A 16,138-nucleotide genomic window follows, 5' to 3' on the forward strand; every position below is an offset into this window, starting at 1 on the left:
GTTCTTCATCGAAGGTGATCAGCAGACACTCACTAGAGGCGGCAGAATTTGATTTCAAATCTGAGTGGCTCCAAAGCCTATGCTCCTTTCACGGTCCCATGGGGGATGTCCACAAAGGCCAAAGCAGCAACACTGCCCCTTTGTATGGTGTCTTCACCACTGTCTTAGCTGCTGTGGCAGTCCAGTCCATAGCTATCATTGGGGCTGGCCCTCAGAGAGACCTGCAGTTACTCCCTATGTTCTTTGCAGGATTGTTTGTGACGGGAGGGCAGATAGGCTGCAGAGCGCAGGAGCGAGGTGTGCAGCTGGGGAAGGAGGCTCAGAAGAGGCCCATCAGGACACCTGTGTGATCAGCTACACCTCTGGATCACATGCGACGGAGGGGAAGCCAGCAATTGTGACCAGTCCTGAGGATGGGCTGTGAGCAAGTGATTACCTAATTGTCATTAGGGGCCAGTGAGTAGATTTCAACTCACAGTGACCCCATGTGACAGAGTAGAAATGCCTGGTAGAGTTTCTAGCCTGTTTTTTTTTTTTTTATCTTTAAAGAGCAGTTTGCCAGGTCTTTCTCCTGCAGAGCTGCTAGGTGGGTTTGAACTGACAGCCTTTTTTGGTGAGCAGCCAAACACTTAACTGTTGCGTCACTAGGGATCTTTTGTTACCTTAATAGGGCTACCTAATAAGGTAGTTTGTTATAGTTGTTCCTCTTTTAAAGTCTGTGGACAGCATTCGTGCGGAAGGCTGGGTACGTGGGCTGACTTCTCACTGTCCAGAGCTTCACTGTGAGCTTGATGAGTAAATTCAGCAAGGCTTCCAGCTCCGAGTGCATTTGGCCGCTCATAAAACAGGTGTTTCTGGGGCTGAAATCTAGCTCACAAAAGCCCAACTCGGAATTTGAATAATTGCAGCTCAGCTCCACTTCGAGTCCAGGTGTGCCCTCGTGAATATGAAAAAACAATCTTTTTCCAGGCAAGGGAGAGGGTGGGATGATGGTTGGGCCAGATAACTGGAGGGAAGTGAGATTAAAATCTTTATTTGACTATAAACCTGTAAAGCTTAGGCCTTTCTACACCGAGTGCAAAAGGGCGTTACTGCTCTCTCTCTCCAAGCTGTCTTCGTTCATAATTTGAGTTGTGCAGCATGAACAGGGATAGAAATAACTGTTCATATCAGGCTACCATTAAAGCAGAATTATTTTGAATTCCCCTGCCTCAGTTTGTGGCACATCAGAGAGAGAACTCAAGGTGCAGGATGCAGAGGTACTCACTAGCATTTCCAAAGCAGTTTCGTCAGAAAACCAATAAGGATTTACCAAGAGGGAATTCAGGGGGCAGTGATGGTTCAGTGCCTTCCATGCCGGAGACCCAGGTTTGATTCCTGGCCAGTGCATCTCATGTGTAGCTACCACACACCTGTCAGTGGAGGCTTGCATGTTGCTATAATGCTGAACAGGTTTCAGCAGAGCTTCCAGACTAAGATGAGGAAGAAAGGCCTGACAGTCTATTTTCAAAGCTCAACCAGTGAAAATCCTACAGATCACCACAGTGCATAGGGCTGCCATGTGCTGAGGACCGACGCTACAGCAGCTAACCATGAGGGAATTCAGCAGTGGGCCCCAGCATCAACTGGTTCCACTAGCTGGCTGATCTTGGCAAGTTATCCAAACTCTCTGTGCCTCAGAAACTTCATATTAAAATCCCAATAATAATTGTACCTTTTCTCCTGTATTGTTGTGTGATGGTTAAATGAAATGATGCATGTAAGGCTCAGTGTATGTGGCACAGAGTAAGAATTTAGTCAGAACTGTGGTGTTGGCTGATATTACAGCATTACTACTTGGTGGTAATTGACATTAATGCTACAGCAGTGCTGGCTGATATTATTACTGCTGTGGTATAGTAGCACTCCCTGAGTCGTGCAAACAGTTCAGCGCTGGGCTACTAACCAAAGGTTGGCAGTTCAAAGCCACCCAGGAGCACCTCAGAAGAAAGACCTGGTGATCTGCTTCAGAAGAGTTAAAGCCATGAAAACTGTATGGAGTGCAGTTCTACTCTGACATAAATGGGGTCACCATGAGGTCAGAAGCAACGTGATTATTATTACTGCTGTGGTGGTGGTTGATATTATTACTACTGTGGTGGTGGTTGATATTATTACCTCTGTGGTGGTGGTTGATATTATTACTACTGTGGTGGTAACTGATGTTATTACTACTGTGGTGGTGGTTGATATTATTACTACTGTGGTGGTGGTTGATATTATTACTACTGTGGTGGTAAGTGATATTATTACTACTGTTGTGGTGGTTGATATTATTACTACTGTGGTGGTAACTGATGTTATTACTACTGTGGTGGTGGTTGATATTATTACTACCGTGGTGGTAACTGGTATTACTACTGTGGTGGTGGTTGATATTATTACTACTGTGGTGGTGGTTGATATTATTACTACTGTGGTGGTGGTTGATATTATTACTACTGTGGTGGTGGTTGATATTATTACCTCTGTGGTGGTGGTTGATATTATTACTACTGTGGTGGTAACTGATGTTATTACTACTGTGGTGGTGGTTGATATTATTACTACTGTGGTGGTGGTTGATATTATTACTACTGTGGTGGTAACTGATATTATTACTACTGTGGTGGTGGTTGATATTATTACTACTGTGGTGGTAACTGATGTTATTACTACTGTGGTGGTGGTTGATATTATTACTACCGTGGTGGTAACTGGTATTACTACTGTGGTGGTGGTTGATATTATTACTACTGTGGTGGTGGTTGATATTATTACTACTGTGGTGGTAACTGATGTTATTACTACTGTGTGGTAACTGATATTATTACTACTGTGGTGGTGGTTGATACTATTACTACTGTGGTGGTGGTTGATATTATTACTACTGTGGTGGTGGTTGATATTATTACTACTGTGGTGGTAACTGATGTTATTACTACTGTGTGGTAACTGATATTATTACTACTGTGGTGGTGGTTGATATTATTACTACTGTGGTGGTAACTGATGTTATTACTACTGTGTGGTAACTGATATTATTACTACTGTGGTGGTGGTTGATATTATTACCTCTGTGGTGGTGGTTGATATTATTACTACTGTGGTGGTAACTGATGTTATTACTACTGTGGTGGTGGTTGATATTATTACTACTGTGGTGGTGGTTGATATTATTACTACTGTGGTGGTAACTGATGTTATTACTACCGTGGTGGTGGTTGATATTATTACTACTGTGGTGGTGGTTGATATTATTACTACTGTGGTGGTAACTGATATTATTACTACTGTTGTGGTGGTTGATATTATTACTACTGTGGTGGTAACTGATGTTATTACTACTGTGGTGGTGGTTGATATTATTACTACCGTGGTGGTAACTGGTATTACTACTGTGGTGGTGGTTGATATTATTACTACTGTGGTGGTGGTTGATATTATTACTACTGTGGTGGTGGTTGATATTATTACTACTGTGGTGGTAAGTGATATTATTACTACTGTTGTGGTGGTTGATATTATTACTACTGTGGTGGTAACTGATGTTATTACTACTGTGGTGGTGGTTGATATTATTACTACCGTGGTGGTAACTGGTATTACTACTGTGGTGGTGGTTGATATTATTACTACTGTGGTGGTGGTTGATATTATTACTACTGTGGTGGTGGTTGATATTATTACTACTGTGGTGGTGGTTGATATTATTACCTCTGTGGTGGTGGTTGATATTATTACTACTGTGGTGGTAACTGATGTTATTACTACCGTGGTGGTGGTTGATATTATTACTACTGTGGTGGTGGTTGATATTATTACTACTGTGGTGGTAACTGATATTATTACTACTGTGGTGGTGGTTGATATTATTACTACTGTGGTGGTAACTGATGTTATTACTACTGTGGTGGTGGTTGATATTATTACTACCGTGGTGGTAACTGGTATTACTACTGTGGTGGTGGTTGATATTATTACTACTGTGGTGGTGGTTGATATTATTACTACTGTGGTGGTAACTGATGTTATTACTACTGTGTGGTAACTGATATTATTACTACTGTGGTGGTGGTTGATACTATTACTACTGTGGTGGTGGTTGATATTATTACTACTGTGGTGGTGGTTGATATTATTACTACTGTGGTGGTAACTGATGTTATTACTACTGTGGTGGTGGTTGATATTATTACTACCGTGGTGGTAACTGGTATTACTACTGTGGTGGTGGTTGATATTATTACTACTGTGGTGGTGGTTGATATTATTACTACTGTGGTGGTAACTGATGTTATTACTACTGTGTGGTAACTGATATTATTACTACTGTGGTGGTGGTTGATACTATTACTACTGTGGTGGTGGTTGATATTATTACTACTGTGGTGGTGGTTGATATTATTACTACTGTGGTGGTAACTGATGTTATTACTACTGTGGTGGTGGTTGATATTATTACTACCGTGGTGGTAACTGGTATTACTACTGTGGTGGTGGTTGATATTATTACTACTGTGGTGGTGGTTGATATTATTACTACTGTGGTGGTAACTGATGTTATTACTACTGTGTGGTAACTGATATTATTACTACTGTGGTGGTGGTTGATACTATTACTACTGTGGTGGTGGTTGATATTATTACTACTGTGGTGGTGGTTGATATTATTACTACTGTGTGGTAACTGATATTATTACTACTGTGGTGGTGGCTGATGTTATTATTACTACTGTGGTGGTGGCCGATATTATTACTACCGTGGTGGTGGCCGATATTATTACTACTTTGGTAGTAATTGTTATGGTTGTACTGTGGTAGGGGTTTGATGGCCTGTTACTAGGGTGGCTGTATGAGGAGTCTAAGATGTGGCTTTTGCTCTCAAAGAGTTGCCCAGGCTACCAGGGAACCAAGACTAGCACACATCAAACAACTGGAAGACAACTAGCGTAAGATGGACACCTATTAGCTGATTTAGCACAGAAGGTTGTCAGGGAGGGGCCCTCTCGCCAGGAAGGATGTGAAACTGAATCTAAGAATTCGGACTAGATAGGGTTTAGGTTGATGAAGAGCTGGAAACTCTGATTCAACAAACATTTACTGATCACCTATGCTGTACCAGTTGCTTTGTCACAGATGTGACTAAGTCACAGTCTTGCCCTCAAGGACTCAGGGCTTGGGGACATGGCCTAATGGGGGAAGAAGGGCATGGTGAGGAAGGAGTCTGATCTGAGTATTCAAAGGTTTTATGTTGATGAAGAATGAGAAGATTAGGTAGGTTGAGAAGGGAAGTTTATATAAAGGCCTTGGTAGTCAAGAAGTTTAGAATGGATTCGTCAATGTTGGGGGAGCCATTGCGGGTCACCAATAACAGAAAGAGACCTGAAAAAAATTCTTTATCTGTAAAATGCGGATAATAAAAACCACTCAGTGGTTTTTTGAGGATTAAGTAGGTGAATATGTTGGAAAGTCCTTAAAATGGTACCTGAAGTTCAATGAGCTCTATAAAAATGGTAGCTACTATTATAGTGATTTTCCCGGCACCTAAAACAACTTGGCACATAGGAGGCACTTACTAAATTTTTTCATGAGTGAAAAGGAAGAGGTAGGAAGATGGGATAATGAAGACCATGTTTGAAGAAGAATGCCCTGACAACTGAGGGCCAAGAACCCTTCTTTAGCCTGGGCTGAGAGACCTAAAATGTTCTCCCTTTCCACTGTTCATTCACTTCACCTGTGGTGTGCCAGGCTTTGATTTAGGTATAGAGATTTAAAGTTGAGTAGGACGTAGCCTCTGTTCTTAAGGAGCCCTCAGCCTAGAGCAGGGAACAGTCTAGTAAACTCATGATTACCCATGCAGTGGTATTAAGTTCCATGGCTGAGGTATGTATAGATGTATCTGGAACACCACACTGGGTTCTTTAAAGACTAGTAGGAGGTCAATAGATAGAAAGAGGGAAAGGAGACAGGAGGGACGGCATTTCAGAGGACATATATGCACAGGAATGGAGATGAAAGGGGATGCCTGAGGTGAGGGAGATAAGGTTGACGTGACAAGATCATAAAGAACCATATTTGCCATTCTAAGGAGCCTGGTGTTTCTTCTGAGGTCACTGGGAATTCAATGCACCACTTTTAGGTAGGAGAATAGCATGGTCAGATTTATGAAAGATCGCTCTGAGTAGAAAGTGTTTGGGATAAAGCAGGACAAGGGGGAAGAAGGGGAATTGTCAGGATTGGCAGATGAGGTCCTCATCTGATCCTGACTGGAAAAAGACTCCTAGAGGTCAGGTGAAATGTCTTCCACATAAAAACATAATTTCCACAGCACAGGGCTGGGCACAGAGTAGGTGCTGGATGGATACATGGATGGATGGATGGATGGATGGATGGATGGATGGATGGATGGATGGATGGATGGATGGATGACGGATGGATGGATGACGGATGGATGGATGGATGGATGACGGATGGATGGATGGATGGATGACGGATGGATGGATGACGGATGGATGGGTGGATGGATGGATGGGTGGATGGATGGATGGGTGGATGGATGGATGGGTGGATGGATGGATGGGTGGATGGATGGATGGACGGATGGATGGATGACGGATGGATGGATGGGTGGATGGATGATGGATGGATTTATGATTCCACTACACTGCTGGTTTTGTACATGTTGCCATTTCTCTTCTTCCCTCAGCCATCTATCTCTGTAAGAGGACAATGCAGAATAAAGCAAGGCTGGAATTGGCAGATTATGAAGCAGTAAGTATGATTATTTTCCAGGCTAGATGGAGAAACATACCTGTAGCTCTGTTTAAGGTTATATTTTTCCTTTTCTTCCCCCTCCAAACCCTTTCAGACAATGGAAGAGATGTCTTTTCTGCTTCCCTTCCTTTGTCCTCAGCTCCTCTTACCGCACAATCAATTTGCATCTTTATATAAAGAATTCTCCAATTCAATAATAAGAAGACAAACAACTCAATTTAAAGATGGGCAGATGGATACTTGACCAAAGAGGACACAAGGATAACAAATAAACATGAAAATATGTTCAATATCATTAATCATTAGGGAAATACAGATTAAATCCATGATGAGATACACACCTAATAGAATGGCTAAGATAAAACATACTGACAGTACTAAGTGCTGATGAGGGTGTGGAACAACTGAACACTCATACATTGCTGATGAGAATGCAAAATGGCATAGGCATTCTGAAAAAATGGTTTGACAGTTTCTTATAGAGTTAAACATATGCTTGCCATTTAATCCAGCAATTCTACCCCTAGTTACATATCCTAGAGAAACCAGAACTTTGTTCACACAAAAAAAGCATACACAAATGTTCATAGAAACTTAATTTGTGATAGCCAAAGCTGGAAACAACACAAATGGCCTTCAGCAGGTGACTAGTTAAACTCTGGTGCATCTATATAAAAAGAACACTAGTCAGCAATAAAAAGTAACAAGCTATTGATACATGCAACAACTTGGTTGACTCTCAGAGACATTGCGCTGTGTGAAAGAAGCCAGTCTCAAAAGGTTACAAGCTGTATAATTCCATTTACATGACAGCCTTGAAAAGATAAAACTATCATGATGGAAAACAGATCAGTGGTTGCCAGTGATTGTGAGTGGGGGGAGGGTGTGACTATAAAGAGAGCGCACAAGGGAGTTTTGGGGGGTGATGGACTATTCTGTATCCTGATTGTGGAGGTGGTTATACAGATCAATACGTGTGTTAATAGGCCAGTACACCAAAAAAATCAAATTTACTGTGTGATAAGTATAAAAAATTAAATACAGGCAGTCCCCAGGTTAGAAATGAGGTCAGTCCCTGAGTTTGTCTTTAAGATTTAAGTCGGGACATGTGCATATGGTTATTATTTAATCTTACTTTAGTGCTTAATACTTAGTTTTAAAAGCTGCATGTGCAGCAAGTGAGGGGGATTGTGATGAACAATTTGTTGCAAATAGGGGTTGTTTCCATCCTATCAAAGTGAAGGCAAATTTACATAACGTTAAAGGACAAGTAAGAGTTGTTGGTAAATTAGACTTCCGTAAGCTGGGGACTGCCTGTATTGCATCTTTATACCCAGTCACCTGTCCTGGGCACCAGAGGTGGAATCTAATATGTCTTGGTTAGCTCATGCTGCTGTAGCAGAAATATCACAAGTAGGTGGCTTTAAAGAACAGAAATTTGTTTTCTCACAGTTCTGAAGGCTAAAAATCCAAATCAGGGTCTCAGCCATGTCAGTTCTTTCCTTGTTGGTAGCCCTGGATGCTCCTTGGTTCCTCAGCCTTCACTGGCTTGTAGATGATCCTCGCGTGGGTCTCTCTCTCCCCATTTGTGTGTGTCTATCTAACCTGTACTTTTTATAACTCAGAAGTGATTAGATTTAGAAACCACCCTACTCAGTTATGATATAATTAACATAACAAAGAAAACTGTTATTTCCAAACAGGATTGCTTACACAGGCATAGGGGTTAGAATTCCAACACATATTTTGGGGGGACACAATTTAATCCAGAATGTAAGGAGAGGCTTTAATCCAGAAGATAAGCCGTATGTCATATGAGGCACATGCTTTCCCAGATTTCTTACCCTCCTCCTCCACCTTCCTTCACAAGAGGTGATTCCCCATACTCATAGCCATTGCCATTTAACAGATCGAGACACCAGCACGGAGAACTTTAAAACTCACAGAGAATTTAAAATGTATTTTTAACTTTTAGTTGCAGAATCCTTCCCCCAAACCATACTTTATTTGGGTCACAGGGAATCATGGAAATTGGCTGAATTTAAATGGGCCTTCATTTTCCCTCCCCCTACACCTCCAGTGAAGGTGCTGCTGAGCCTTAAATGACAGAAGGGCTGGCAGCTATGGGAGGAGAGACAACATTCAGGGCAGTGAAGAATACCTTCCTTGGATTTGTGGTTGGTTAGTTGCCATGGAAGGATCCCTGGTGGCACAGCAGTTAAGCACTCGGCTGCTAACCAAAAGGCCTGAGGTTTGAACCCACGTTCCTGTGCGAGAGAAAAATGTGGCAGTCTGCTTCTGTAAAGATTACAGCCTTGGAAGCCCTATGAGGCAGTTGTACTCTGTCAAATAGGGTCGCTATGAGTCAGAATCGACTTAATGAGTTTAGTTGTCATCAAGTCGGCTCAGACTCACAGTGGACTTATATATAACAGAATGACATGGGCCTGGTCTTCATGATCTTTGGTATGTTTGAGTCCATTGTTGAGGCTATTGTGTCAATCCATCTAACTGAGGGTTTCTCTCATTTTCATTGGCCCTCTATTTTACTAAACATGTTGTCCTTTTCTAGCGATTGTTCTTTCCTGATGACGTATCCAAAGTGAGTCCAAGTCTTGCCATTCTCCCTTCTAAGGAGCATTCCAGTTGTATTTCTTCTAAGACTGATCTGTCCGTTCTTCTGGCAGTCTACGGTATATTCATTATGCTTAGCCAACATTGCAGATTGAATGCATCAATTCTTCTGTCTTCTTTAATCATTATCTAACGTTCATATGCATATGAGGCGATTGAAAAGACCATGGCTTAAGTCAGACCCAAAGGCGATGCTTGGATAATCCAGCATTAAAAGCACCTTCAGATCCACCCACCTCTCAAATGCCCCTCCAGCTTTTGCTTCCTCAGCCTCCCAAAACGAGCAAGAAGCCCCACTTCGCCAGACCTCTGACACACTTGGGTACCTGTGCCCAAGCCTACCAGCCCAGCTGAATCATGGCTCCCCTGTCCACGGCCCAGGGAAGAACACACATGTACCTGAGAGCAGGACCTGTGCATGGCCCTCCACCTCCTTGACCCCGCAGACATCCCAGAGGCCCTGTGACTAGGGATAGCTGTGTAGGAAGATATAGGGCAGAAACCAACCAGAGCCCCGGGACCTGGCTAAAGTTTGCTTATCAGTGGGGGTCATTAAACACAAATTATGGTGGGATGTTATGATCTCACCAAGCAAACCCTAGGAGGTGGTTCTGTGGCCCTGAGCATTCTAGCTGCCCGGTCCCTGCCCCATCTGTCCTCATGCCCCGGCAGTCACCCATCTTTTAGAAGATGATTATACTCTTTTTGCACCCAGTACAGAGTGCTAACATCACATGACTACCTCACTTCCCTATCACTACCAACGGGAAAGACCTTCACTGCAAAGACATGGAGCCCCTCCATCTTGTGTTCCTCTTTCCTGTGTTTTCTGTTTTAGAATAGGCCCCACACAGAAATAAGATAGTATGAACTCCTGGTGTATCTTATTCCATTTTCTATTCTCTAGCCAAATAATGCTCTACTCTGGTATTTGTAAAGATACGGCGTTAAGATGTTCTTTTGAGTTAAAATTCTGCATAAAATGATCAGAAACTAAAAACCATTTTGTTCTCAAAATGCAATTATTTGCTTAATTTTTAAATAATATTTTCTTTGTAAAAACAAAACTGCAAACAGGAAGGAAAGGAAGGAAAATAGCCTGCGATTCTTCCCCCACAGAGAAGATCACTAAGCCTTTTTTTAAATAACTTTTATTGAGCTTTAAGTGAACATTTACAAATCAAGTCAGTCTGTCACATATAAGCTTATATACACCTTACTCCATACTCCTACTTACTCTCCCCCTAATGAGTCAGCCCTTCCAGTGTCTCCTTTCGTGACAATTTTGCCAGTTTCTAACCCTCTCTACCCTCCTATCTCCCCTCCAGACAGGAGATGCCAACACAGTCTCAAGTGACTAAGCCTTTTTCTTGCACATACATTTTTTTTCTTTACAAAGAAATGGAATCATACCATAAACGTTATATATAAGCTGCTGCTTCCCCCAGTCGTATACTGTAGAGATCTTGGGACTCTTCCCACATCCATAATAGTAACCTACATTATTATTTTTAATGGCTGCCTAGTATTCCATGGTATGACTGTATTGTAATTTACATAATTACTCCCTGATCAAAAGACACATTGCATTGGGCAAATCTGCTGCAAAAGACCTCTTTAAAGTGTTAAAAAAAAAAAAAAAAGCAAAGGTGTCACCTCGAAGAATAAGATGCGCCTGAGCCAAGCCATGGTGTTTTCAGTTACCTCATATGCATGCAAAAGCTGAACGACGAGTAAGGAAGACCAAAGAAGAATTGACGCCTTTGAATTATGGTGTTGGTGAAGAGTATTGAATATACCATGGGCTTCCAAAAGAATGAACAAATCTGCTTGGAAGAAGAACAGCTGGAACGCTCCTTAGAAACACGGATGGCAAGATACAGCTCACATACTTTGGGCAAGTTACCAGGAGGGATCAGTCCACAGAGAAGGACATCATACTTGGTAAAGTAGAGGGTCAGCAAAAAAGAGAAGGACCCTCAACGAGATGGATTGCCACAGTGGTTGCAACAATGGGCTCAAGCATAACAACCATTGTGAGGATGGCACAGGACTGGGCAGTGTTTCGTTCTGTCATACATAGGGTCGCTATGAGTCAGAATCAACTCAGTGGCACCTAACAACAACTCCCCGACTGAATGGTATTTAGGCATTACCAGTTTTGCTCCCTATGAACAGTGGAGGAATCAAAAAGATAGATTTTTAGAGGTTGTTGTACACCAAGCCTTGATAATAATTGTGAGTTCATGTGTGGTTTGCTTCCATTGAAGCTCCTTTTATATTAATAATCCACTAATGGGGGTAATCAATTAGATGTTGGCATGAGCTCTATGAAAATACATAGCAGACTATGGACTCTGGCTTTGCATTCCATCAGCATTAGGAGGATCATTAGGGGACCTGTCAAAATACCCTCCTGTTCCATGAGGTGAGGTAAGCCCAGAGACTTTGAGAAAATACCTCCCTTTTCTCCTCTAAAGCCAACTCTGGACACCTTTTCTTCCTCTCTGTTTTTGGGGCTTCCTTTCTTGGGCACCACAAACATAGACAGTCCCTTTTGTCCCCTTTTGAATCCTGACTTTCAGAAGGCACTAGAGACAGGTCTTCTTGGTTCTCTTTCCTGAGACCTTCCCAGCTTCCAGGTGGAAGACAAGTTCTGAGAAATCCTTTCCTGGTTTTGCTTTCTGAGATACCAAACAGGCTCAAAGATCCTCTCACTCCTTCCCCAAATCCCCATGAAAAAGTTAGGAGCCATTCTCCCTGTTTTCAGCGGCCTTTGTAATAAATGGTGTGTGAGTTGTGTTGTTGTAAAACGACCAGAAGACAGGAATCAGGTGAACCGTAGAGATTTCAGATTTAATAGGTGTGTAAATGGATATTAGGAGTTCAGCTCTGTACAGTAGGGTATGGTACAAAGTCAAATTGGGTTGGTATCCAGTGAATTTGAAGTGGGCCACTTTTGTTTTGTTGGAAGTAACCAAAATAGATGGCTGCCTTGTAATAGGCATAGACACCGATGTGCAAACTTACGATGATTAATGCCTTCTCGTTGATTTTCATTTCTCACTAGGAAAACTTAGCAAGACTCCAGCGGGCCTTTGCAAGGAAGTGGGAATTCATCTTTATGCAAGCAGAAGCACAAGTGAAGTAGGTGAACTTAACAGAGACCTTTGCAGACAGTGAAAGGCTGGCATTCGGAGGTGGTATGCCGAGTAAGCTTGCCAAAGTGGGGTTTGCCTCCCTGGTCTGTCAGCTGACATTTGTCACTCCAATCTCTTATAAGAGCAACTGAGTAGAAATAAAGATCAGGATGGATGTTTTGTGTTTGTAACTATTGCCACTGAACAATTTCGAAAGTGTGGGCTTCAGCAGGCAATAGGGATGTTCCCAAATGCAGGACCCCTGAGATAAGAAGGTGTACCTGTTTCCAAAAAGATTTTCAATTACTCTTCTGTGCTCAGAGGTTGAAAGACATCAGGCCCACTTCACCTGTTGGTCTGGGAGCTTCTTCAAAGAAAAACATGTTGGAGTTTGAGTTAGGCCAACAAATAGCTTTTCTCTCCCCCGGGCAGGGGCCTAGAACCAATCAAAAAATGAGACACAGATGTCAGACCAGATGGAGTCCAAAATATCCGCTTATTACTCATAATAACATTATAGAGCATGACTTTGTTATCTGTGGCCACAGATCTGGACTTGAACTTGGCCATCATGAGCAGAGCTGGATATCTGCAGTGTTCCCCCACCAACCAGGGCAGAGCTGACACTTGTGAGTTCACTTCATGGACAGAACAGGCGCCCTGAGGACAAGGTAGTCCAGACAGGGGCCCAGAAGGACTGACCTGAGCATCTTCCATTTCTTCTTTCAAATTTACCAATAAGTCAAGTCACTCTTCCTCTCCTGGAGGAGAAGAGATGAGAGAGGGAGAAAAGTTGCAACTGTTCTTCCCATGTTTTCTTTTTCCCTCCCAGGGAGTTTAGTAGAAATTCCTTCTTCTCTAGGCAACGTGAGGAGTAGGGAAGAATTGCTCCACCCTCAAACAACATGGTTGTCAATCAGATCCTTTTAAATCTGGAAATGGAACTGCTCGGGGTAGGTTCTCCTTTGTCCTGCCCAGCAATGGCCTCCGAGTTAGCCAGAAGTGTTAACAAGAGGAATGGGACAGAGGAGGGGGTGGGAGCTGGGAGAGCAAAGTACCTTTTCCCTGGGACACCACTTGTGATTGTGCAAGCCCCTACCCCCACCAATGGGCCTCCAGAGGACCTGGTTCATGCTCTGTGGGCAGCGTTGCAACCACTGCAAGAGCCAGGTCTCAAGCTGGGTGGGTGAGGATTGATCATTGCTATGGATCCTTGTTGGAAACCAACGAAGAGGCCATCTGGTCCAGTGGTTCGCATAGTACTATCGTGCTCACCTTCCTCTGCACATGTCTGTCTTTCGCCTGTCCATGATGTTGGCTACCTACTGACCATCTGGGTGCTCCCGGCTGCCCCTGAGGGAGATGGGCACTAGGTATTGGGTGCCGAGTTGTGGCAGGATGAGTCCTGACACCTTCTGAGGTGGGAGGGTGAGGAGGAGGCTAGGATTTGCTTGATGCTGAACTGTGCCTGTGTACCCAGAAGCCACTGGGAAGCCAAGGAGAGGGTGAATTGGTACTTTCAGAATCAAACAGCATCCCTACCTATATTACAAAGGAAGGGGAATCGTCAGTTTGTACATGTTTGGTATTTCTTGACTAACTTTTTTTGGTGAACTCTGTGATTACATTATAATTGTGGACCATTTAAGTACATGTTAATTATCACCAAAAAATCACCGGGTGATTATGGGTTTATTTCAGTCCAGTACACTAAAGTGCTCTCAAGAGAGCCGAGAAGTTACATGGCAATTAGTCTGAGTTACTTTTTTTTTTTTACTTAGAGAGATAATATGAAGGAATACACTTTCGTAAAAGCTTTTTACCTATGCTGCTGATGGAACCTGTAGAACCTGCCTTTGTCACCTGTAATTTCTGTCTTGCAATTTGTGCCTCCCCTAGCTGAGCTGGAGGCATTTTCCTCCTGGGTCTTGTCACGCACCAGGGCCATTGTTCTGCTTTTAGAAAGCCAGATGGGTTACGTGATTTTTAGAACACATAATTTTGGCATTTTGAGGGCATTTCTACTGACTCTGAGTCTAAGGCAAATTTTCAAATTTGAGAATGAAACGTTGGCAAGCCCGTGGTTATATTCCTCCCTATAATTTGTATATCCACTTTGATGGGTAGCTGTATCAATGGATAGTTTGGTTCTTAGTACGCCAAATTTGAATAATTCAAATAGATAGTTGCATTCTTGTTCTCCCCTTAAGTCCACCATATTCGTTACGTACATGTGGTAATTTGTAAATCTAGCCTAAAACCACGTCTCTTGTCCATGATGGACTTTCTGAGGTTCTCTGGAGGGAATTGTACACCCACATTTCCCAGCTCTGCAGAGAGCTAGAGGCCCCTGGGTGGCACAAATGATTTGTTCTCGGCTACTAACTGAAAAGTTGGCAGTTCAAACCCACCCAGCAGCACTGTGGAAGAAAGTCCTGGCAATTTCCTTCTGTAAAAATTACAATGAAGAAAATCCATGAAGCTCAGTCCTACTCTGTAATACATGGGGTCACCGTGAGTTGGAATCGACTCGACGGCAAGGGTTTTTTGCAGAGAGCAGGGTCACACAGTACCCCCTGCCTTGCAAGCACTTAGCTCCTAAAATGGAAGAGGAGAGCTGGGTAAGGGCCAGGGAGTACAGAATACAAAAGCCTCTGCTTTCCTTTCTTTGCTCTTTCAGGATTGATCGGAAAAAGGACAAGACAGAAAGAAAAATTTTGGATAGTCAGGAGCGAGCCTTTTGGGATGTCCACAGGCCAGTGGTGAGTAAGTTTTGCCTGGTTCTCTAGGTCATTTCCTTCTCTTGAAAGAAAACAGTCCTTAGCCACCAGGTGTCTCCTTCCTTAGAAATTGGCTAAGCTTTGTGGACCGGGCTTTGCTGTTCATTCTGATAATCTCAGTAGGTTTCCCGGAATGCATATCTGTCCCACCCTTTATAAATAGCCATCCACGACAAGGTGGGATTGGAAATGGGGGAGCCTGTGGGAATTCCACCAGGGGATCTTTGGGCCTCAGAAATATGCGTTCCCAAAATAAATAATTTTTACTTCTACTGCCGTTCAATGCTAATTCTCTTTCAAACATTCTTAATTTTAGATTATTAAAATAAATCTTACATTTCCCTATGATAGGGAACTAAAAATGAATAAGCTATTTCAGCCTTCCTAAAACTGATTAGGAGTCCCTGGGTGGTACAAACAGTTAACTCACTCAACTGCTAACCAAATGGTTGACAGTTCCAGTCTGCCCAGAGGTACCTTGGAAGAAAGGCCTGGCGATCTTCTTCCAAAAAATCAGCCCTATGGAGCACAGTTCTACTCTAATACACGTGGGGTCTCCATGAGTTGAAATCAACCCTGTGGCAACTAGTGGTTAAGAACTGATTAAAAACAAAAACCAATAGCTTCCCATCTCGGTATCGAAGTCTTTTTAAACAGTTACATGTATGAAATAACAAAGGCTGTGGCTGAATTGATCTTGTCACTTTGAATAATAAATTTGCACTCAGAAACTGTTCATTATACCCTGCACATATCATCATTAAAACCAAAAAAACCAAATCCGTTGCC

At 42.7% G+C, this 16,138-nt stretch overlaps 1 protein-coding gene across 17 annotated transcripts in view; it reads left to right on the plus strand.

The window, feature by feature from the left end:
• RGS6 (regulator of G protein signaling 6) overlaps window positions 1-16,138 on the plus strand; it is a 673,554-nt gene that overhangs the window by 570,394 nt on the left and 87,022 nt on the right. For 15 of the 17 annotated variants that reach the window (XM_049898647.1, XM_049898644.1, XM_049898660.1 and 12 more), the window contains 3 exons: window positions 6,728-6,792; window positions 12,500-12,576; window positions 15,250-15,331. In XM_049898647.1, coding sequence (XP_049754604.1) covers window positions 6,728-6,792; window positions 12,500-12,576; window positions 15,250-15,331 — 224 coding nt within the window. Of the gene's footprint in view, window positions 1-353; window positions 457-6,727; window positions 6,793-12,499; window positions 12,577-15,249; window positions 15,332-16,138 lie in introns of those variants that run through there. The other 2 variants (XM_049898658.1, XM_049898659.1) reach the window with 2 other exon arrangements.

Source organism: Elephas maximus, chromosome 10, assembly GCF_024166365.1.
Source record: "Elephas maximus indicus isolate mEleMax1 chromosome 10, mEleMax1 primary haplotype, whole genome shotgun sequence".
NCBI classification, from domain to species: Eukaryota; Metazoa; Chordata; class Mammalia; order Proboscidea; family Elephantidae; genus Elephas; species Elephas maximus.